Source organism: Ahaetulla prasina, chromosome 1 (genome assembly GCF_028640845.1).
Source record: "Ahaetulla prasina isolate Xishuangbanna chromosome 1, ASM2864084v1, whole genome shotgun sequence".
NCBI lineage: Eukaryota > Metazoa > Chordata > Lepidosauria > Squamata > Colubridae > Ahaetulla > Ahaetulla prasina.
The window spans coordinates 190,185,956-190,208,137 of record NC_080539.1 but is presented as its reverse complement, the minus strand read 5'-3'; the positions used below and the strand labels follow the sequence as shown (position 1 = coordinate 190,208,137).

The 22,182-nt window shown below is 45.4% G+C and overlaps 1 protein-coding gene across 14 annotated transcripts in view; it reads right to left on the bottom strand.

Moving 5' to 3' along the window:
* Positions 1-22,182, bottom strand: part of LRRFIP1 (LRR binding FLII interacting protein 1) — a 283,628-nt gene that overhangs the window by 91,165 nt on the left and 170,281 nt on the right. For 13 of the 14 annotated variants that reach the window (XM_058185786.1, XM_058185795.1, XM_058185686.1 and 10 more), the window contains 2 exons: positions 5,103-5,228; positions 1,885-1,956 (listed from right to left, as the gene is read on the bottom strand). In XM_058185786.1, the coding sequence (XP_058041769.1) occupies positions 1,885-1,956; positions 5,103-5,228 (198 nt within the window). The remainder of the gene's footprint in view (positions 1-1,884; positions 1,957-5,102; positions 5,229-22,182) is intronic. The other variant, XM_058185704.1, reaches the window with a different exon arrangement.

Here is a 22,182-nt window from a genome sequence, read left to right as displayed (position 1 = left end):
CGCCCTTTCAGGTGTGTGTGTGTGTGTGTGTGTGTGTGTGTGTGTGTGTGTGTGCATGCGGCGGGGGTGGGGGGAGAGAAGGGGAGGTGTCCAGCAGCATAGACTCCGCAGCTAGCCCTCCAAGAAACAGGCATGTTGGCGGCAGCACTAGCAGTAGGTAGAGTGGAGGAGAGGCACGTCATGCGGACCATCGGATGCGCCTGTTCCATCCCATGTGGCTGGGGCAGGGCAGGTGGCTGCCTGGCACATCCAGCAGGCCTGACCACTTGCCTCTACCCTGTGTCTCTGCCTTCAGCTACTGCTGCTGCTGCGGGTGAAGACAAGGTGAGGAGGGTTTGGGGCGGTGGCTGCCTACTCTGTCCCATCTCTTTTGGTTTGCAGTTGGAGAGAAGGTCGCCACTGGTCATCTCCTTTGCCCCCTTGAGGGTCTTGCCCTTGGCCATAGGTGGAGTGCGTTCCCTTCGCACATCCAATGCACTTTGGCACTACTGAGGCCGCTAGCAGCTCACGCAGGTCCATTAGGCTCCTGCTGTTGCCGCCCGGAGCACCAGGTCCATCCAGCCCGAAGGAGGCAAAGCGGCCAGCTAGAAAGGCCGAGTAGAAGTGATAAAAGCATGTCCATTCCCAGCAGGCAAAAGGCGGCCACCGTGAGTGGGAAAAGCTCGATCCGCATCTGCGCTATGGCTGCCCAAGCCCAGCCGGGATGGCGTGCCTACCCCCCATCTCTGCTGGGCCTGGGCAGCCATGGCTTCTTTCTAGCTGGCCACTTTGCTGCCTTCTGCTGGTCTGCTGAGCAGAGGGGTAGAGATCCCCAATGACGCACCTCTTCCCCGGGGCTGCTTGGCAACAAAAACTGAGCTCCGCCCTGCCCTGCGAGGCATCAGATCCAGAGCGCTTTCAGAGACGGAGCCCCTGAAGCTGTAGTCCTTCCCTGGACTGAAGGCAGCCTTCTGTCTTGCAGCCCACCCCTGCTGCATCTCCATTCCGAGCTGAGGATTGCAGCCAAATTCCTTGGAAGGTGCAGCTCGGGGGTAGCGGGACTTCCCTCCGAAGGGAAGCTGGCAAGTTGGCAGGGTGCTGCCTGAACCAGTGCCTGGGGCTCAAAGGCCCTCTTCCTCCAGGCTTGGGATGGGCGCTGCTTCCTATCCCGTCCCACAACCCACTTTGGGGAAGCCTGGCCGGGCTCCGCATGTAGTGTCTCGTAGCGGACGGGGAAATGCTGTGCCCTCCCCCGCTTTCTGCAGTGACTGCTGCTGAAGTGCCCCTCTCATGCATCCGCCACTGCAGTCGGGTGTACGAGGGGAACATACTCCACGCACAGGCCCAGGGCAAGACCTGCAAGCGGGTTGAGGAGTAGGTTGAGAAGATGACTACATCACGTATCTTCCCACTGCCTCTTCTTGGACAGCCAGCCTGGTGTTGTGCTGGCAGTAGGCTGTGGAGCCATAGCGTGTGTCAACTGAGGGGCTGGCAGGCTGCGTCTACAGCCGGAAACCATCCCCTCCCCCTGCTGACAAAGGGCAGTGAGCGCATGGTAGCTGATGGGTTTCTGGCTGTAGCTGCTCTGCCCCTTGCCATGCCTCGCCTCATCTTATCCTGCAGAACAGCGCCCTATCCATCGGAGATCCCTGGATTCCCTCCCCAGCCTTGTCCAAACCCACAGGCACCACCCACCCACCCAAGTGACATCAAGTGGGCCATGTCCTCTGGCCATGCTCAGTCGGTTGCGACCACTCTGGCCATGCCCCTTCCCTTGGCCACACACACACCCCCAGTCCACGGAGGACAACCACATTGCTGATCTAGCCCTCAATAAAATTGAGTTTGACACCCGTGCTAAATCAGCTAGATCTGCACATCTATTTTTTTTTAATAAACTTGTACCTTCATTTGTTTCAACCTCTGCATGTATTTTGCTTCTACAGTCCCAATTTCATCCTTTAACTCACTGATATCCTGAAGAAAATTGTAAAACATCATGAAAAATAAAACAATGGAAAACTCTGTAATAAAGAGGACTTTACAAAAACATTCAATGCTTTATTATTTTATTAGTAATTTATGCCTCTGCTCCACAAGCTGCACTCGTCTGCTTCCGGGTGCAATTTAAGGTGTTGATTTAAAACTTTTCATAGCATGGGTCCAGGAAATCTGAGGAACCATCTCATCTCACCAGGAGTGGTCTGCACCATCCACACTGCGAGAGGAAGCATGCTGTGGGGCCCATCAGTCAAGGAATTCCAGCTGGCGGGATTCAGGAGAAGGAACTTCTCTAATTTGGTTCCTGCCCTTTGCAACATCTTACTGCCTGATTGGCTGCCACCGTTCTTCTGCAAGAGCATCAAATCCAAGTTCTAGGAGATACTTGGGGCCCCAATAGGGAAGCATCATACTGGAGATGGTTGATGAATAAAAAGGCAACCCACCTTTTCCCCCAGACATCCTGTTCCCTCCCTCCACATCTTTTAACTATAACTTTATTTTGAATGTGATTTCCATTTGTATTGTTGTTCTGTCCCCCTTCGCCTCCGTCCGAGCAATGGCTTAATTAGCCGGCACTATCAGCTCTGGAGTACACTAGCGAGTGTCTGCCAAGTGTCTCTGTTATCTCCCTCGATGCCGATGAGTCACCCAGGAACAAACTTCAGCTCTTAGTTAAGCAGTTAATTTGCCTGCTACGAAGAGCACAGCAGCTCTTGCTGCCTTTATATCCTGTGGGGTGTGGCTCCATGACTCAGCACTTCCTAGGTCTGCCCCACCCCTGCTTCTGTTGTTTCCGCCTCTCCTGCCTACGAAAGCTAGGGTCCAGCCAGGCCAGATTGCCATCAGCTGGGTCTGGAGGTGTGGCCTGGGGGGGGAAAGAGTCAAGGGATGGAGGCCTCATTATCTCTTCCACCTGGCCTGCCTCTGGCTCCTGGAGCTGAGCCATGGAAGCCGGTGCTCCCGAGGTAAGTCCTGACGGCCCTTCCCCCTCACTTTCCAAGTCACTTTCTGGCAGGAGGCCCGGCTCGGGGGGCACAGACACAACAATTGTTTTAGAAATATTTAATGTTTTAACCCACCCAAAGTTCTTCTGATACTAGGGTGGCAAAGAAATTTAATAAATATATAAATTACTCCTAGAGGGAAAACAGTTCAAGATGCTTGAAAAACTCTGAAAAATGAAATAATAATGGCCTGAACAGAAATAATACCATAGAGAAAAAAAACCTAGTGTGGTTGCACAAAGAGCTCTCTGAGAAAAAGGGACAAAAAAGACCATCAGGAAATAGCCCAAATGTACAAATATGGAGTCAGGAAAGCTTCCTAGAATGAGCTAAGATTGGCAACTAGTGGTAAAATAACAACAACAAAAAGTTCTTGTTGTTTGTAAGGGAGGAGAAGAAAGTCAAGGTAACAATAGGTCTACTAATGGGAGCAAGTGGCAAGAAGATGACAAGCAGCAGAGAGATAACAGAACTGCTTAATTCCTTCTCTGAATCTGTCTTCATGCAAAAGGAAGCAATAGCCCAACCTATCAAAAGCAATACCAAATAGAACAGGAATGCAAAGTCGAGTACAAATCACTTGGACCCAATGGTTTTGGACCCCATCCCAGGGTTCTGAAGGAACTGGCACATGTCATTTCAGAACCAATGATTGTAATTCTTTCAAAGCACAGGGGAACTATGAGAAGACTGAAAAAGAGCTGATCTCCAAGAAATTATAAGCCAGTCAGTGGACATCAATATCTGGGAAAACACTGGAAAAGAAAATCAAGTGGTGGATCCATGAGGACCTAGAAATGAATGAGGCAATTACTAGAAGCCAGCATGGGTTTGTTAAAACAGATCATGCAAGACAAATCTTACTGCTTATTTTGATAGTGACTAAATTAATGGATCAGGGAAAGGCTTGTGGACATAACATACATGGATTTCAGTAAGGCTTTGACAAAGTAGACAACAGTCTACCTCTAGATTAGATAGAATAAGGTGGGATAGGAAGTACCACACTAGATGGATTCAAGGTTGACCAACTGCACCCAGCATGTAGTCCTCAGTGGAATGTCTACATGAAGGGAAGCATGCAGTGAGGCACCAAAAGGTTCTGCCTAAGTCACAGTGCTCTTCAGCATCTTAATAAATGATCTAGATGAGGGGACAGAAGGGGAACTCATCAAATTTGCAAATGACATCAAGCTAGAAAGAATTGATAGAAGGTAGACTCAAGATTCAGAAGGATCTTGACAGACTTGAGCACTGGGCCCTATCCAACAAATTGCAGTTCAGTGATGATGAGAAAAATAATTTCCTGCACTTAGGCAGAAAAACCAAATATATAGATGTAGAATTGGCAGCATCTGGCTCAACCAATAGTATCTGTGAGAGGGATCTAGGTGTCCTGCTGGACCACCATATAAATCAAGAGTGTGCTGCAGCTATAAAAAAACCAATGGGTCAACAGAGGAATAGTATCAAGATAACGAGAAATGATAGTACCATTTTATACCGCACTAACAAGGCCACACTTTGAATATTGCAGTCAGTTCTAGTTTCCACAATCCAACAAATATGTTGAGCCCATAGAAAGTATGCAGAGAAGAGCAACAAATACAATAAGGGGTCTGGAGGCTAAAGCTTATGATGAACAGCTAAGGGAGTTAGGTAAATCTAGCTATCAAACAGAAGGATTAATGGTGACCTGATAACTGTTTTTCTGTACTTGAGGGACTACACAGAGAAAGAGGGTGGTCAACTTATTCTCCAAAACACCAAGGGCAGGACAAGAAGCAATGGGTAGAATTAAAGAGAAATTTCCTGACAGTGAGAACAATTAATTAATGGAACAGCTTGCATCCCAGAGTTGTGAGTGCTCCATTGCTGCAGGTTTTTAAGTATTGACTGGACAATTCAGGATTCTATAAGGTCCTGCCTTGAGCTGGGGTTGCACCAGAAGACCCTTCCAGCTTTATGATTCTATGTTTCTAAGCTAGGGAAAGTATGATATGACTCTTCTTTACTGTGTTTAGACCTCACTTTTATATGGGACAGACCCCAAATTGTGATCAGATCCTGCATTGGGAAACCAAACAAAGCTTTTCAGCATTAACCTTACCTTACCTTCATTTCTCTAATAGATGCTTCCATATCAATTGAGATAGAAGTATCCCCACTGCCTCGGCGAGAAGAGGTTCCACCTAGGGAGGCTAGGGTAGCTGCTGACAAGCTTGATGTAGTTCGGATTCCCTGCAATTATACACACACACATTATATAAGTGATGTTTACGAGACAGTTTATTATAAATTTTTGCAGATAGTCCTTGAGTTATAACCATAATTATGCCTTCCCATTGAAAGTTGGAACAATGTTAAATAAATTTGCCTCACGTAACTACCAGCCATCCCTGCTCTCCCCAGTATATTAGTTAAACAAATGTACAGGTCATTAAGTAAAGTTCAGAGGTGGGGGAGATCCTGGGAAGTGGAGGTGAGGCATAGGCCCATCTGTCCCAGGCCTCCCAAGGTCTCCCCAACCCCAAGATACCCCAGGCTCTGCTTCCCCTCTCTTCTGTGCCTTGCATGCTGACCCACTGCACAACTGACTTGCCAGCAAGAAACAATGGGGAAGGAAAACTGTGCATGCATGCCTTTCCTAAATCTGTCCTCCTGTGAAGGTGGAGGTGAAGGTGAAGCCTTTCTGGGACAAAAAAGGACCTTTTCCCTAGTTTTTCATAGCTTTCTGCATAAAAAAAATCAGCTCCCAAACTTTAGCCAGCTACAGCACATGTGTGACAAATGAGAGATGCTGGTCCTTGAAAAACTGTTTTGTTGTTTGTTGGCTGCCTGAATGTCCCAGCTAGGACTTAAAGGAAAGCCCTAAATAGCTCCCAGAGGCAGTCAACGAACAGATCTGTCATCAAGCCACTTCAGCCCTACTTTGCTTTGATAGCAACAGGCTATAAAGAATGGGGAGCAGATTATAAGGTTCTTATGTGGGCAAGTCCCAGACATACAATAGAGAATATAAATATAGAACATAAACAGGAAATGATTACATATAAAGATCTTTTGTATACTGAAAGAGGTAGTTTGCAATTAAAATCTCTGCACTTATTAAAAGAAGAAGGGAAAAATTATACTTGGTTTCAATATGGGCAATTACGTGCTAGATGGAAGGAAGATCAGAAAATTGGTATAGTGCAGAATGAGGAAAATTTGGTAAAGCAAATTAGAAATCTGTCAGGCTGCCTCTGATTATATCTAGGAAAGAAATACACCTTGACTTCATTTGCAAATAAAGAAAAGTACTTTTACTAGATACATCGGGATAGCAGCTGCGTTTAGCGGTGGAAAGTTGAATCTGAGACAAAATATGGCTAACAATCTGCATCACCCTATTCCTCCCTCCCCTTTCCCAAAAGGTCATCAGGTCTGGTCCAATGCCAGCTCCTTCCTGGGGTCCCGTGGTAATCTTCTTCCGCAGGCCTCTGGTTGTCAATCATATCAGGAATGCAATGTCCGTTACAGTTCGCGCCAAACATTCCTGTTGAATTCAAAATAGCAATCTCCCCTCCCACCTTTAATTATGTCAGACCGACACTCTTAAAGGGCTCTCTCTAACTTAACTTGAATCCAATAGCTATGTACATTAGAAATACAATCCCATACTATCTACCACTAGATATAAGGAGTACAAAGAGATATGTAGATTGGAGTGGAGGCTCTCAGGAGCATATAAAGAGATTGTATTATGTGTTACTTGAAATAGACTCTGAAAGGGATTTGGTAAAGGACTGTATGATAAAGTGGGCACAAAATTTTCAGGAGCCAATATTATTGGAAACTTGGGAAAAAATTTGGATTAGAAATGTTAAATTTACGCAGGCACAGAATTTAAGGGAAAATTTTTATAAAATGTTTTATAGATGCATTTAGATCCTAAGAAACTATTGTGTATGTATCCAGATATGCAAGCAAAATGTTGGAGATGTAATTGTGATGATGCTACATATTTTCATATTTGGGAGACTTGCAAGAACATTAAGGCTTTTTGGATAAGAATTTGGTGGATTATACAAAATGTTTTGAAAAAGAAGATAAAAGTTCCTGCCGCAATTTTTTTTACTGGGAATTATTATGGACTGTACAGTAATTGAGACTAAATTGATTTTAAATTTAGTAACAGAGGCAAGACTACTGATAGGACAGTATTGGAAGAAAAAAGAACTACCTACAATAGAAGAATGGATATTGAAAGTTGCTAATTTGGCTGAGATAGCAAAAATCTCAGCCTTTCTGAAAGACAATACACAAGAAAGATATTTGAATGAATGGAAAAAATGGATTGATTATATTCAAAATAGATATCAGACTAAGAGATATCAGACTGCCTTTGAATGACTAGGATGTATTATTTCTGATTGTTATGGGGAGGTTAAGATTTGATGAGAATTGCAGGAGTATAACTGAGTTAGGAGGAAAAAATTTTAGCATATGCTTGTTTTATTTTTAACTATACCTTGTGTTTGTTCTGGAAAGTTGTGGGGGAGGGCTTTTTGAAGGGAGGGTGGAGGGTGGAGGGGGAAAAGGGGGGGGGCGAAAAAGCTTTTTTTTGTAAAAACTTTTTCAATTAAAAAAAAAAGAATGGGGAGCAGAGATAGGATGATATAAGGAGGGGCAGTGGTGGGATTCAGCCAGTTCGCCCGAACCAGTAGCTAACTTTTTCTGTTCGGCGAACTGGTTAATCCCACCATTGACTGGCCCCACCTTGCCCCTCTCCTCCCAGCCATTCCTCATGTTTGTCTGGCTGTCGCGGTGGTGGTGGTGGTGGAAACGAACAGGGACCTGGGGAGGAGGTGCCTCATCTGTCGTGGCTGCCAGCAGGCAGCAGGCAGGGGAGTGGCCAGGGACCACAAGGCTGTGCCACCCTCATCACCCCTCTGCCAGCTGGCCTTTCCCTGGCTGCCCTTATCCTTTGGCCAAGCGTGACGGGCCTGGAGTGGATCTCCCTCCCCCGCCACTCGACTAAAGGCTGTGGGCTGGCAGATGGGCAGGGCTGCCTGGCGGAGGAGTGATGCAGCCGGCACAGCCATGCGGTCCCTGGCTTCCCTCTGCCTGTTGACAGCTGTGGCAGGTGAGGCCCAGCAGTTGTGGAGAGTCCAGGCGGAGGGTGAGATGTGGGCTGGGGGAGAGGGTCAATTGGCGGTGGCTCAGCCCTGGCTCGCCTTTCTCTCTGCCACCAGCCGCATGAGGAAGGGAAGGGAAGGGCAGGTGGGGATTGGAGGTTGTGGCAAAGCAAGGAAGCCAAACCATTGTCCAACCCAGAGCTGCTGGCGGGGGCGGGCGAGGCGGGGGCTGTGGGGGTGGGGGTGCCTGGCTTGAAGTTCCCAGCCCACCTGTCTCTCTCTGACACACATCTGTCTGCCTGCCTGCCTACCTACCTACCTACCTATTTACTCTCACTCGAAATGACTGGGTAGCACACAAATAAAACCAATTACACAAATGATTTATTCTTTAGTATAAACAAGAAAACAGAAAATAAAAATAACAGTCAAAGCTTAAGAATGCTATAAAAGTAAAAATCCTGAGAAAATAAAAAGAATTTGCTCTCAAAGGACAATTACAAAAGCAGTTCAGTTACTCTGAGGGCAGGAACACCATAACTGAAAAGGCCCTTTTTCCTGCCTTGCCATCACTTTTGGAAGCTCTTTTTCAGTTATAGATAAACTGTTCAGCCTGTGACTCTTTGCTCCTAAAATCAATGCTATGAGATCCTGTGCACTTCAACTCAGATATAAGTCTTGGCTTGTGTTGGTACAACATGGTTATTTTTTAAAAGTTTGGTTTTCACACTTAAAACTAATGTTCTGGCTATCTATGTATCTTTGTGTATGTGTGTATGTCGGTGTTTCCACAAATGTAACAAGTGCTGGGGGACAATTGTTTGAAAAACAGAATAAAACTACAGCAAGTAGAGGAATAATAAATAAAATAGTATTAAACAATAAATGTAGTCTTATTCCAAGACATTGTGAGAGGAAATACATGAATAAAATGGCTCAAAAATTAGGGGAGTCATCTTTATCACTTAAAGTAACTACAGCATTTAAGATATATTTTATTAAAATATTATATTTAATTTGTATAATGCTTGATTCATAATGACTTTAAAATATGGTGATCTTTAGTCAAAAAGACCTGATGTTCTGAAGGTGGAAATGTGATTTAAATGATAAAACTGAATGGTTAAAATTTTTGTTTTCCTTCATTTGTACAATGTTAAATTTGTTTTATTTTCTAACTTCTTGTTATACTGTTTTTATGCTATTTATGGTTGTACTTCTAGCAAATTTAAAACAGCAATAGAATACGTAATAAAATAAATGTACAGAAAAGTAGGAATGGTTGTATAATAATAGGAGATAGTCTCATCACATTGTTGATATTGTTGGTTGACTAAGTCAGCTGCACCCTTGGAATAACATGATCATAAGTATCCCTGTCACCTGGAGAAAAACCATGTTAAAAGAGTTCCCATAAAAGTCACTGTAGCACTATCATCCCATGCCCTCCCCCTTAAAAATATATGTCCAAGGGTGACCATGGAGGAAATCAATAAGATAAAGTCATGCTTAACTGAGCAATCCAAACCTGTCCTTTTGAATGTGTCACTTACATCATATACTCCTAAGAACTCACAAAACTTTGATGTCCCTGGTGGCATCCACAATTTTGATACTCTTGACCCAACTGCACAGATGTCACTCTGGATATGTACTGGATATACGCAATCTGTAATGTTTAAATTTACTGCTACAGTATTTTTTTAAAAAAATTCATTCTAGGGAATGGGGATCAACAGTGTCAAAATGTACTAGGCATATATGGGACATATACATAGGATTAAATAGTGCATTTTGGATGTTCAGTAGTAGTAAATAAATAGAGAGATCTTTGAGGCGAGGGGCCAAGTGAGGCAAGCCATCCCGCAATGCGAGGCTGGGTGGGACAAGGAGTGCCGGGGAGAGATGGGGACAGACATGGAGACAAGAGGCCAGGCAAGGTGCCCCTCATCATAAGTGACGTCAAGTTGGCCCTGCCTACCCAGTCACATGACCACCCAGCCACACCTACCCAGCCAGTCATTAGAGCAGAGAACCAGTTGTTAAATTATTTGAATCTCACCACTGGGGAGGGGGGTATGACAGGAAACAGAAGTGCCCACCAGAGACAATGGTTGAAAAATCGAAGGACACTGGCCTGGAAGGGAATGCGAACACCCACCAAAGAGGAACCAAACCTTAGAACTGTTAACCAAAACACCTAATTTGAACCTTATTGAACACTAGCAAGATGACCAAGGAAGAAGGCCTGAGAGAAGGGAAAATCATCAGGTTTACACGGGAAAACTCAGATCTGGCTTTGCTTACGCTGTTACCACTTAGTTTTAGTAAAAATATACATTTCACTACAAATTGAGCCGAGGCTCTTTCTTTCTTAAATGCCCAAGCTGGGGCAGGCTTGACATTAAGAACTGCAATAATGAGCTACCCGGAGATCTTCATCTATCATGGGACTATGTACAGAATGTCAACTCATGAGAACAAGGAGAGGGAGAAACCTGGAAAGAAGCCACTTCAAGACCTAGAACCATGATGGCGAACCTATGGCACGTGTGCCAAAGGTGGCACAGGAAGCCATATCATGGGCACATGAGCTCAGCTCCGGTGCACATGTGCACGCCGGCCAGCTGATTTTTGGGCCTTCTGGGCCCACCGGAAGTCGCCAAACGGGTCATTTCCATTCTCCGGAGGGCCTCCTGGGGGTGGGAAAGGCTGTTTTTTTTAAATTTGAATTTATATCCCGCCCTTCTCCGAAGACTCAGGGTGGCTTACATTGTGTTAAGCAATAGTCTTCATCCATTTGTATATTATATACAAAGTCAACTTTATTGCCCCCAACAATCTTTGTCCTCATTTTACCTACCTTATAAAGGATGGAAGGCTAAGTCAACCTTAGGCCTGGTGGGACTTGAACTTGCAGTAATTGCAAGCAGCTGTGTTAATAACAGACTGCTTTAGTCTGTTGAGCCATCAGAGGCCCCTGAAAGGCTCTGGGCCCTAGAAAGGCTCTGGAGCCTGCAGAGAGCAAAAAATGGGCCTATCGGGCCCACCGTGCCATCGTGTGCCAAAAGTGGGGGGAGCACGGAGGGGTCGCGCCCACATGCCTGGGGGATGGGGGGCATAGAACTATGGGTGTGAGCACGCACACGTGCGACTCCTCCCCGCGTGACCCCCATTTTTGGCACATGATAGCAAAAAAGTTAGCCATTACTGACCTAAAAGCAATGTGTTCTGTCTCCTTCCCCACTTCGGAGCAATGAGCTGGCCTTCAGCCAGTGGATTCACGGCTCTTATCAGTCCTGGCAGAGAAATCACAGCTGCCTGCCAAAGTTCAAACAAATGACTCACAGAGTAAGACTTTCAGCTCTCTCTGAAATGGTTCAGCTAATTTTTGCTTCCCGTGGAATGAGAGCAGTCCCAAAGCTCCTTATATATTCTGTGGGGTGGGGCTCCTGCCCCATCCTTCCCTTTGATGACACCGCCTCTCTAATCTTCTGAAGCACAGGTCGATCCAAGCTTGATTATTATTATTATCAGCTGGGCCTGAAGGCGTAGCTGGGGGAAGGGCGGAATCAGGGGATGACGGCCTCATTACGTCCTCCGACTGGTCTGGTTCTGGCTCCTGGAGCCGGGCCAAAGGCATCAGTGCTCCCAAGGTAAGCCTTACCGGCCCTTCCCCCTCACTCTCAGAGTCATTTTCGGGCATGGGGCCAGGTTCGGGGGCTGGAGTCACAACACAATGGGGGATTCAACTGGTTGGTGTTGCAGTGGGACAAATATGGGATAGCAGAGTTCCACAAAACCCAGCCTATACCTGCTTGCCAGGAGACCATACAGAGTCAAAGTTACCCTGGAGGGGTGGTGAAGAAAGGAGGGACGCTTTAGATCGCGAGGAAACAGCAATTTTCTCGGTTGATCCAAATAAGCCCCCCTGATTAGCAACAGAGACGACAGCCACTTTGGCAAGACCAAAGCTGTGACAACTGGGACAAGAAGATTATGAGCTGGAGTGGTTTGTGGACAGAGGATTGGAACTGGGTGAGATAACTTTCAACTTCTATATTAGAGATTTAAATGCAAATAAAAGAGTTCTTTTAAAAAAGACTCTCTAAACAGTAAGGAAGCGGCAAGCGGCAAGACACAAAGAAAGATTATAGACCCAAAAATGAAACAAACTTTTAATGTAAGACTATGAAGCTTTAAAATATAGAAAGCCTGGACTGGAACTTGTAGTAGTATGAAAACTGACTTAATTTGTGGGTAACACTTTCTGATTACTGGAAATTGTATAAGGAAATTTTTTTTTTCTTCTTTTTTTCTCTTTGATCTTTTTGATAGCTGTTCTATCTTTGCTTTGTTTAATGGTGAAACATAGAATGGGAGTGCCACCTACTGGTGAAAGAAGATATTATACCAGTACACGGTGGGAAAAGACCTTGGCAAGTGAGGATTGATTGATAACAGAAGAAAAACAAGTAGGAGAAGACTGGAAATAGTGAAAGGCAAACAACACCTAGAAGGCCTCTTTATTTTGGTTCCATATCTACTGGCATTTTGGCTTCTTGAAAGTATTTAGTGAGCTTTTTGAAGATTTGTTCTTGAAACTGAACACTTGATTCTGTGGATTAAAGAGATTTGGGGAAATCTGGTGGGTGAATCTGGATTATTAATACTATTTGATAGAACACTCTACGCAATGAAAGAAGAAAAATTAAACAAGACTTAAAAATTTGGATAATTTTATTTTGAGGGTGCAAATTGGAAAATTTTAAGGACTATAAATTTGGGGGATTTGGAGGACAGTCTTGGGACTAAGTAAACTTTACTAATACTGGTGTTTCTGGGCAATTGGGATATTGAAATCTCGGTGGAATATTGAGTAACTTTCATAAATACAGTTCATAAAGAAATATTATTGATGTTTCAATGTATTCAGGAATATATGACAAGGAATCATAGGGAGATGATGGAACTGATGCAGGATACAGATGTAAGACTAGAAAACCCCCAGCAAATGATAATAAAAACTGAACAAAAAACTCAGAAAATAGAGAAGAAATCAGAAGGAGCTGAGGAAAGAATAGAGGAGATAAATAAAAAATGATACAAGCGGATAAAGATATAGAAGAGATAGTAATAATTCTTAAAATGATATAGATAGATTACTTTTTAAGAGCTCAAAATATAGAAGAGAATAAAGAGAAAGATCTCCCAAAAGTCATGAAAAAATTACGAATGGATGCTATAAAGATCCAACAGCAAGAAATAGGTGTTGAGGCAGATGAAATACTTATATTAAATAAATGTGATGTAAGGAAATACAAGATCACAAGAGAGAAACATGAAAGATTTACCAAAAAGTCAATAAGATTTGAAATTCTAAAAAGGGCAAGAGATAATGGATAGATATAGAATACTTCTTAATATTGTGGCTAAGTTATTAAGAGATAGAAAGTAGAAATTGGGAAAATAGTATTATGCATACTGATATATAATAGAATATATTATAACTACAATGTTTACACAAATGTTAGAAGTTGAAAGATTATGATTATGTATATTTAGAATAGAATAGAATAGAATAGAATAGAATTTTTATTGGCCAAGTGTGATTGGACACACAAGGAATTTGTCTTGGTGCATATCCTCTCAGTGTACATAAAAGAAAAGATACGTTCATCAAGGTACAACATGTACAATACAATTGATGGTCAATATATCAATATAAATCATAAGGATTGCCAGCAACAAGTTATAGTCATACAGTCATAAATGGAAAGAGATTGGTGATGGAAACTATGAGAAGATTAATAGTAGTGCAGATTCAGTAAATAGTTTGAAAGTGTTGAAGGAATTATTTGTTTAGCAGAGTGATGGCCTTTGGGAAAAAACTGTTCTTGTGTCTAGTTGTTCTGGTGTGCAGTGCTCTATAGCGTCGTTTTGAGGGTAGGAGTTGAAACAGTTTATGTCCAGGATGCGAGGGGTCTGTAAATATTTTCACGGCCCTCTTCTTGATTCGTGCAGTATACAGGTCCTCAGTGGAAGGCAGGTTAGTAGCAATTATTTTTTCTGCAGTTCTAATTATCCTCTGAAGTCTGTGTTTTTCTTGTTGGGTTGCAGAACCGAACCAGACAGTTATAGAGGTGCAAATGACAGACTCAATAATTCCTCTGTAGAACTGAATCAGCAGCTCCTTGGGCAGTTTGAGCTTACTGAGTTGGTGCAGAAAGAACATTCTTTGTTGTGTTTTTTTGATGACGTTTTTGATGTTAGCTGTCCATTTTAGATCTTGCGATATGGTAGAACCTAGAAATTTGAAGGTCTCTACGATTGATACTGTGTTGTCTAGTACTGTAAGAGGTGGAAGTATGGAAGGGTTTCTCCTAAAGTCCACCACCATTTCTACGGTTTTGAGTGTGTTCAGTTCCAGATTGTTCCAGTTGCACCATGAGGCTAGTTGTTCAACTTCCCATCTGTATGCGAATTCATCATTGTCTCGAATGAGACTGACCGCTGTTGTGTCATCTGCGAACTTCAGTAGTTTAACAGATGGATCCTTAGAGATGCAGTCATTGCTATATAGAAAGAAGAGAAGTGGGGAGAGCACACAGCCTTGGGGGGTCCCTGTGCTAATTGTATAGGTATCTGATGTGATTCTGCTTAGCTTCACCTGCTGCTTCCTGTTTGTTAGGAAGCTTGTGATCCACGTACAAGTCTGTTCAGGTACCTGTAGCTGGTTTAGCTTAGTTAGAAGAGTGTCTGGAATGATGGTATTGAATGCTGAGCTAAAGTCTACAAAGGGGACCTTTGCATAGGTCTTTGGAGATTCAAGATGTTGTAGGATGTAGTGCAGAGCCATATTAATAACATCATCTGATCTATTTGCTCGGTATGCAAATTGCAAGGGGTCTAACAGTGGATCCGTAACGGTTTTCAAGTGGGAGAGCACTAGCCTTTCAAAGATTTTCATGACTACAGATGTTAGAGCAACTGATCTGTAGTCATTCAGTTCCTTGATGGTGGCTTCTTTGGCACTGGGATGATAGTAGAGCTTTGGAAGCAAGAAGGAACATAGCACATGTCTAGTGATTTATTGAAGATATGAGTGAAGATGGGGGCAATTGGTCAGCACAGGCTTTTAAGCAAGAAGGAGTTATCTTGTCTGGGCCTGGAGCTTTTCCTGGCTTTTGTCTGTGAAATAGGTCTTGCACTTCCTTTTCTGTGGTCACTAGGGGTTGTGAACCCAATGGGATGGGGTCAGTTGTAGAAGGCTTGGCTGTTGCTGGTGTGTCTGAGATGGGAGTTGTGGAGATAGGTGGCTGTAGTTTCCTTTCAAATCTGCAGTAAAATATGTTCAGGTCATCTGCCAGTTGCTGATTTCCTTCAGCCTGGGAAGGTTTGCCATAGCCGGTGATACTTTTAAGAGTTTTCCACATGTTTGCTGGTTCATTTGTTGAGAACTGATTCTTTAGGTTTTAGAGTAGCTTCTTTTTGCTGCTTTGATCTTCCTTGTTAATACATTTCTAGCCTGATTGTACAGCATTTTATCACTTTTCTGTAGGCTTCCTCTTTGGAATGACGTAGCTGCTTAAGTTCAGGTGTGAACCAAGGTTTGTTATACACATAGGTCTTCACAGAAGCTGACATATGATGTTACAGTATCTGTGAGTTCATCTAAATCTGCAGAGGTACTTTCAAAAACATTCCGATCAGTTTAGTCAGGGCAGGCCTGGAGCTTTAACTTTGCCTCCTCTGTCCAGGTCTTCACTGATTTAATTGTTGGTTTTGTGGTTTTAAGACTTTGCCTGTAAGCAGGTACAAGGTGAATCATGCAATGATCAGAGTGTCCCACAGCTGTTCGTGGTAAAGACCGATAAGCATCTTTTAGTGTTGTGTAGCAATGGTCTAAAGTATTCTTGCCTCTAGTGGGACAACTGACATGCTGAAAGTATTTTGATAGCTCTTTCCTTAAGTTTGCCTTGTTTAGATCTCCCAAAATAATGGCCAGTGAATCGGGGTATTTGGCTTCAGCCTCCATAATTTGGTCAGCTAGAGTTCGTAATGCCTTGTTTACACAGGCTTGTGGTGGGACATAAACAGCAATTAGAAGAAATGAGGAAAATTCACGAGGCAAATAGTATGGTTTGCAGTTGATAATTAATGTTGCTAAGTTTTTGTCACAGAATTTATATATTATAGTTATATCCTGAGACCAGCTGTTGTTGATATATAAGCATAAGCCTCCTCCTTTCTTTTTACCAGATGTTTCCGCAAGTCTGTCTGATCGTTGAATCTGAAACCATGGGATATGCAGGCTGCTATCCTCAATTGATTCATTTAACCAGGTTTCAGAAAAGTATAGGACTGCTGAATTGTAAAAGTCAGAATTGTATCTGTTTAAAACGAGTATTTCATCCATTTTATTAACAAGTGAATGTATGTTTTTCTATGCGTTACTCAGCACATGAACTCTTGCGCCTGCGAGGTGCCCCCGCCTCGCAGGAATGGCCCGTTTTGTTACCAAGGGCCGGCCTCCATGACGGGTTTTGGGACCCACAGAGGTGGCATGCGAAGAGAAAGAGCCTGTGGGGATTTTTAGAGAGGGAATTTTTAAAGGGGGGGAGGGCAAGGGCGGGTGTTGGGGGAAACCCGTCGGGGAGGGTATGTCCAGTCCTAGCGCGTGCTCACGACACTATTTTAGCTGGTCCGAAGACAGGGGGGGAGGGGTCTGAACAGAGCAAAGAACATTATTCCATCTGTACGGTAAGTGGGAGGGGCAGACATGGCGGAGGCAGGGGGCCGTATCGTTCGTTGGGAGCACGTGGTCGATGTTTAAAGGCGATCACGTGCTCCGGCCCCCCAGTCCTTACTCGTTCCCTGGATGGTCAGGATCCTCAGAGCCTGGGTCTACGGCTGATGCTCTGCAATGCCCGGTCCGTGGTTAATAAGGCTCCCCTGATTTGTGACCTGATTCAGAGGGAGTCCGCGGACTTTATGGGCATTACGGAGACCTGGCTGGGCACAGAAGGGGGTGTACCCCTGGTTGAACTGTGCCCACCGGGTTTCTGTGCATTTCATCAGCCGAGGACCCAGGGTAGGGGTGGGGGGGTGGCGGTTGTGATTAGGGAAAGTCTGGAGCCGAGGGAGTCCACTGTTCCTCAGATAGCTGGCTGTGAATCCCTCCTTGTGAAGTGGGGCCATCGAAATCAGATGGGGTTGTTGATCACGTACCTGGCTCCTTGCTGCGTGGCCACAGCCCTACCTGAACTACTGGAGGTGCTTGCTGGCGTGGCGGTTGAGATTCCCAGACTTCTGGTCTTGGGAGATTTCAACTTGCCATCGGCCGGCTTGTCATCAACAGTGGTTCAGGAGTTCCAGGCCTCCATGACGGCCTTGGACCTGATTCAAGTAACTGATGGCCCTACACACATCGGGGGAGGCGCTAGATTTGATTTTTATCTCTGGTCAGTGGGTAAATGATCTGGATTTAGGAGATATAGTGAAAGAACCGTTGTCATGGTCAGATCATTTTCTCCTTCGCCTAGACTTTCGAACCGCTGCTCACCACCGCAGGGAGACGGAGCCGATGCGTTGGTTCCGTCCCAGGCGCCTGATGGACCCGGAGAGGTTCCTGACGGAGCTTGGGCCGTTTCCTGAGGATCTTACCCACGGCACGACTGAAGAACTAGTTGCGGCTTGGGAACGGGCCGCGGCTGGGGCTTTGGACCGTGTCGCGCCTTTGCGGCCTCTGACTCGGCGCAGATCTCAATTGGCTCCCTGGTTCTCCGGGGAGCTGAGAGAGATGAAACGCCGGAGAAGACGCCTAGAGAGTGTTTGGAGGTCCAGCCGTTCCGAGGCTGATCGGACACTAGTGAGGTCCTTTACTAGGACCTACCTAGTGGCAATGAGGAGGCGAAACGTTCCTACGTTTCCACCCTCATTGCATCGGCAGATAACCGCCCGGCCGCCCTGTTTCGGGTGACCCGTTCCCTCCTTCAACAGGAGGGACGGGATGACCCCCTGCAGGGACGAGCTGAGGAGTTTAACGGTTATCTATACGATAAAATCGTTCAGCTTCGTGATGGTTTGGATCATGATTGCGATGATTCAGCCGAGGCGGCAGAGACTCGTCTTGTTGAGGTTATTTGGGATGAGTTTGAGTCTGTGGCTCTCGAGGACGTGGACAGGTTGCTGGGGAGGTTGAATGCAACTACGTGTTTACTGGACCCGTGCCCTTCCTGGTTAGTACTGGCTGCTCAGGAAGTGACACGAGGCTGGCTCCAGGGGATTATAAATGCTTCTTTGGTTGAAGGGGTTTTCCCCACCGCCTTGAAGGAGGCGGTGGTGAGACCTCTCCTGAAGAAGCCTTCCCTGGACCCAGCTATTTTGGGTAATTATCGTCCAGTCTCCAACCTTCGCTTTTTAGCGAAGGTTGTAGAGAGTGGTTGCATGGCAGCTTCCCGGCACCTGGAGTAAGCTGTCTATCTAGAGCCGTCCCAGTCCGGCTTCCGACCCGGTTACAGCACGGAGACGGCTTTGGTCGCGTTGGTAGATGACCTCTGGAGGGCCAGGGACAGGGGTTGTTCCTCTGCCTTGGTCCTATTAGACCTCTCAGCGGCTTTTGATACCATCGACCATGGTATCTTGCTGCGCCCGTTGGAGGGGTTGGGAGTGGGAGGCACCGTTTATCGGTGGGTCTCCTCCTTACCCTCCGACCGGTCGCAGACGGTGTTGACAGGGGGCAGAGGTCGCCTCGAGGTGCCTCACTTGTGGGGTACCGCAGGGGTCGATTCTCTCGCCTACCCTGTTCAACATCTATATGAAGCCGCTGGGTGAGGTCATCAGTGGTTTCGGGGTGAGTTATCATCTGTACGCTGATGATACTCAGCTGTACTTTTCCACCCCGGACCACCCCAATGAAGCGGTCGAAGTGCTGTCCCGGTGCCTGGAAGCCGTACGGGTCTGGATGGGGAGAAACAGACTCAAGCTCAATCCCTCCAAGACGGAGTGGCTGTGGATGCCGGCACCCCGGTACAGTCAGCTGCACCCGCACCTGACTGTTGAAGCAGTTAGTGGCCCCAAAGGAGGTGGTTCGCAACTTGGGTGTCCTCCTGGATGGTCGGCTGTCCTTTGATGAACATCTGGCGGCCGTCACCAGGAGGGCCTTTTACCAAGTTTGCTTGGTTCGCCAGTTGCGTCCCTTCCTTGACCGGGATGCCTTATGCACGGTCACTCACGCCTGGTTACGCCTCGGCTGGATTATTGCAATGCTCTCTACATGGGGCTGCCCTTGAGGTGCACCCGAGGCTACAGTTAGTCCAGAATGCAGCTGCTGAGTGGTAACGGGAGCCGTTCGTGGCTCCCATGTAACACCACTGCTCCGTAGTCTGCACTGGCTTCCTGTGGTCTTCGGTGCGCTTCAAGATTCTGGTTACCACCTTTAAAGCGCCCATGGCTTAGGACCCGGTACTTACGAGACCGCCTGCTGCTACCTTATGCCTCCCACCGACCCGTACGCTCTCACAGAGAGGGCCTTCTCAGGGTGCCGTCCGCCAAACAATGTCGGCTGGCGGCCCCCAGGAGTAGGGCCTTCTCTGTGGGAGCACCAACACTCTGGAACGAACTCCCCCCTGGCTTACGTCAAGTGCCTGATCTTCGGACCTTTCGTCGTGAGCTTAAAACATATTTATTCATTCAAGCAGGACTGGCATAAATAGCTGTTTTAAATTGGGGTTTTAATAATATTTTAAATTTTTAAATGTTTTAATAATCGGCCACATAGTAATAGTTCTTTTTAAATTCTTTTAATTGTATATATTCCGTGTTTTATTTTGGCTGTACACCGCCCTGAGTCCTTCGGGAGAAGGGCGGTATAGAAATTTAATAAAATAAAATAAATAAAATAAATGTTGGTTAGGAAAATTGAAGGGAGAGAATTATTTCTTCTATTCCTTAATCTGTTTAAAATCCCTGCCCTTTTACCTCTTTTTTTTCGCTTCTTCCATTTGGTTTTTTGGTAATCCATGGCTCCGGGGAAATTGCTTCTTCCTGTGTCAGGGTTTGTAAAGACAGGGGTGTGTGAGATCACAGAAAGCTGCTCCTTAAAGAAACGTTGCTTAATTTTTAGCAGATGATCTGATGAGTAAGAAGTCCATAGTGAATCGCAGAGAATAATTAAAAATAAAGAAACCATTAAAGAACATTTCACCGAGGCAGCCTTTGGCGATGCCATCCTGGAATTATGGAGCCTTGGTGGTCCGTAGAGATCAGAAAGTTGTAAGAGTGAGAAGAAAGACCTTCCAGGATAACTTTCGCCCAGGAGAGTCGAGGAAGCTGCCACAAAACACCACGCATCCAAGAGGAGTGCAAAGCCAAACCAACATGAGGTCATATTCAAATAGACCATCAACTTCCTGAGGGATGCCGGACTTCCCGTTGATGTTGTGGAGATTTCAGATACAGTGAACGGGTCTCTGTGTTCACTGTGCTGACCTCTCTCTGTAACTAGTATTTAGTTCTCAGTTTCTCAAAGTAAAAAGTTTAAAGTCTGAAATCTAATGTTCAAAAGGTATCCCGGATTACTATCTTCTCTTATTTTGTTCGTTAAACTGTCCTGCCTTTTTCAGGCTATCAATCGTTCCTCAGTCACTTTCTGCTCGTTCTCACCAGCTTCTTAGCTGCCTCCTCGGGTTACAATCAATCAATCTTCACAATGAAGTGCGAACCTTTTTCTTGTTAATCTTCTGTTACACAGATTCTTTAGCACTGACCTTTCCTTGCTCCACACCACAAGCTGTCAATGATCTTGCTTCCCACTTTGTTGGCTGTCAGGACTTTGGGGCCAGCATTAAAAAATGCTAGCCTTTTGATTGCTGGGCTCAGTGAGGTTTCTCTCCGTTGCGTTGGCGATCGCTTGTCACCAAACTGCTCAAGTATCCCCACTCCAACATGCTTCCCTTCAGGCTTCATGTATCCTTTTAGGATCACTCCAGCACCAGAAAAGAGGGACGAAGAGCAGAGCTAGCTCCTCAAGCCTCTCTTTGTCCAAAGCTCACCAACCGGAAGTCAATAGTAGTCCTCGGGGTGAAATTTAATGGCAACCTGAAAACAGCTGGCATTCTTCCTTGCCGAAGTGTGGAACTACATGCAAAAATACTATACTATGGCCTGGAGGGAGAAGCAGCTGAGTGGATGGTAGCCTTCCAGGACAATGATTTTTTTAAAATTTGAATTTATATCCCGCCCTTCTCCGATGCGGTGTAGCTATGCAACTTCAACAGGTTCATGGCTGCCCTGAGGAAGCAGTTTGAGGATCCACTCTCCAATACAAAGATATTAAGATAAGATATTTTATTTAATGATTGGATCAATACTCTTCAAAGCACCTGTCCGGTGGTGTGCACAGTACTAGCAGTAGCAATAGCACTTAGACTTATACACCACTTCACAGTGCTTTGCAGCCCTCTCTAAGCAGTTTAGAGAATCAGCATATTGCCCCCAACAATCTGGCTCCTCATTTTACCTACCTCGGAAGAATGGAAGGATGAGTCAATCTTGAGCCGGTAAGGATTGAACCCCTGGCAGTCAGCAGAATTAGCCTGCAGTACTATATTCTAACCACACCACCACAGCTCTTAAAGAAGTGCAAGATGTTTACAACAAACGGACTGTACCCAAGGATTTCAGTATGGGCGATGAAGTATACCTACAGTATTCACCAAATACCTTCAGTCCAGCAATCCTTGAAGGGAAAAAAAGTTTGCAAAGAACTAGCTTCTCTCGTTTTGGTTTTGCTGTACATACGTGCGCAAACACACTTAGCCTGTGACAGATAGGGGGTTGGGGTTGGGGAGAAAGACCAAGAAATCTGTCCCTCTTAGCTTTTTTGGTTTTCTTTATTGAAGAACTGTGACTTTCTGAGGGAGAGAGGGATTTAAAGTAAGGGAAAGGTTTTGGGAAGTTTGTCCTGAAGCTGCTGTTTTTGTATGCAGGGGCTGGCTTCCTAAAGTCTAGCAAGTATCAGGAGAAATTTGCAGCCTCCCAAGAACAAGTTGACTGGAGCAGAAAGCTCAAAA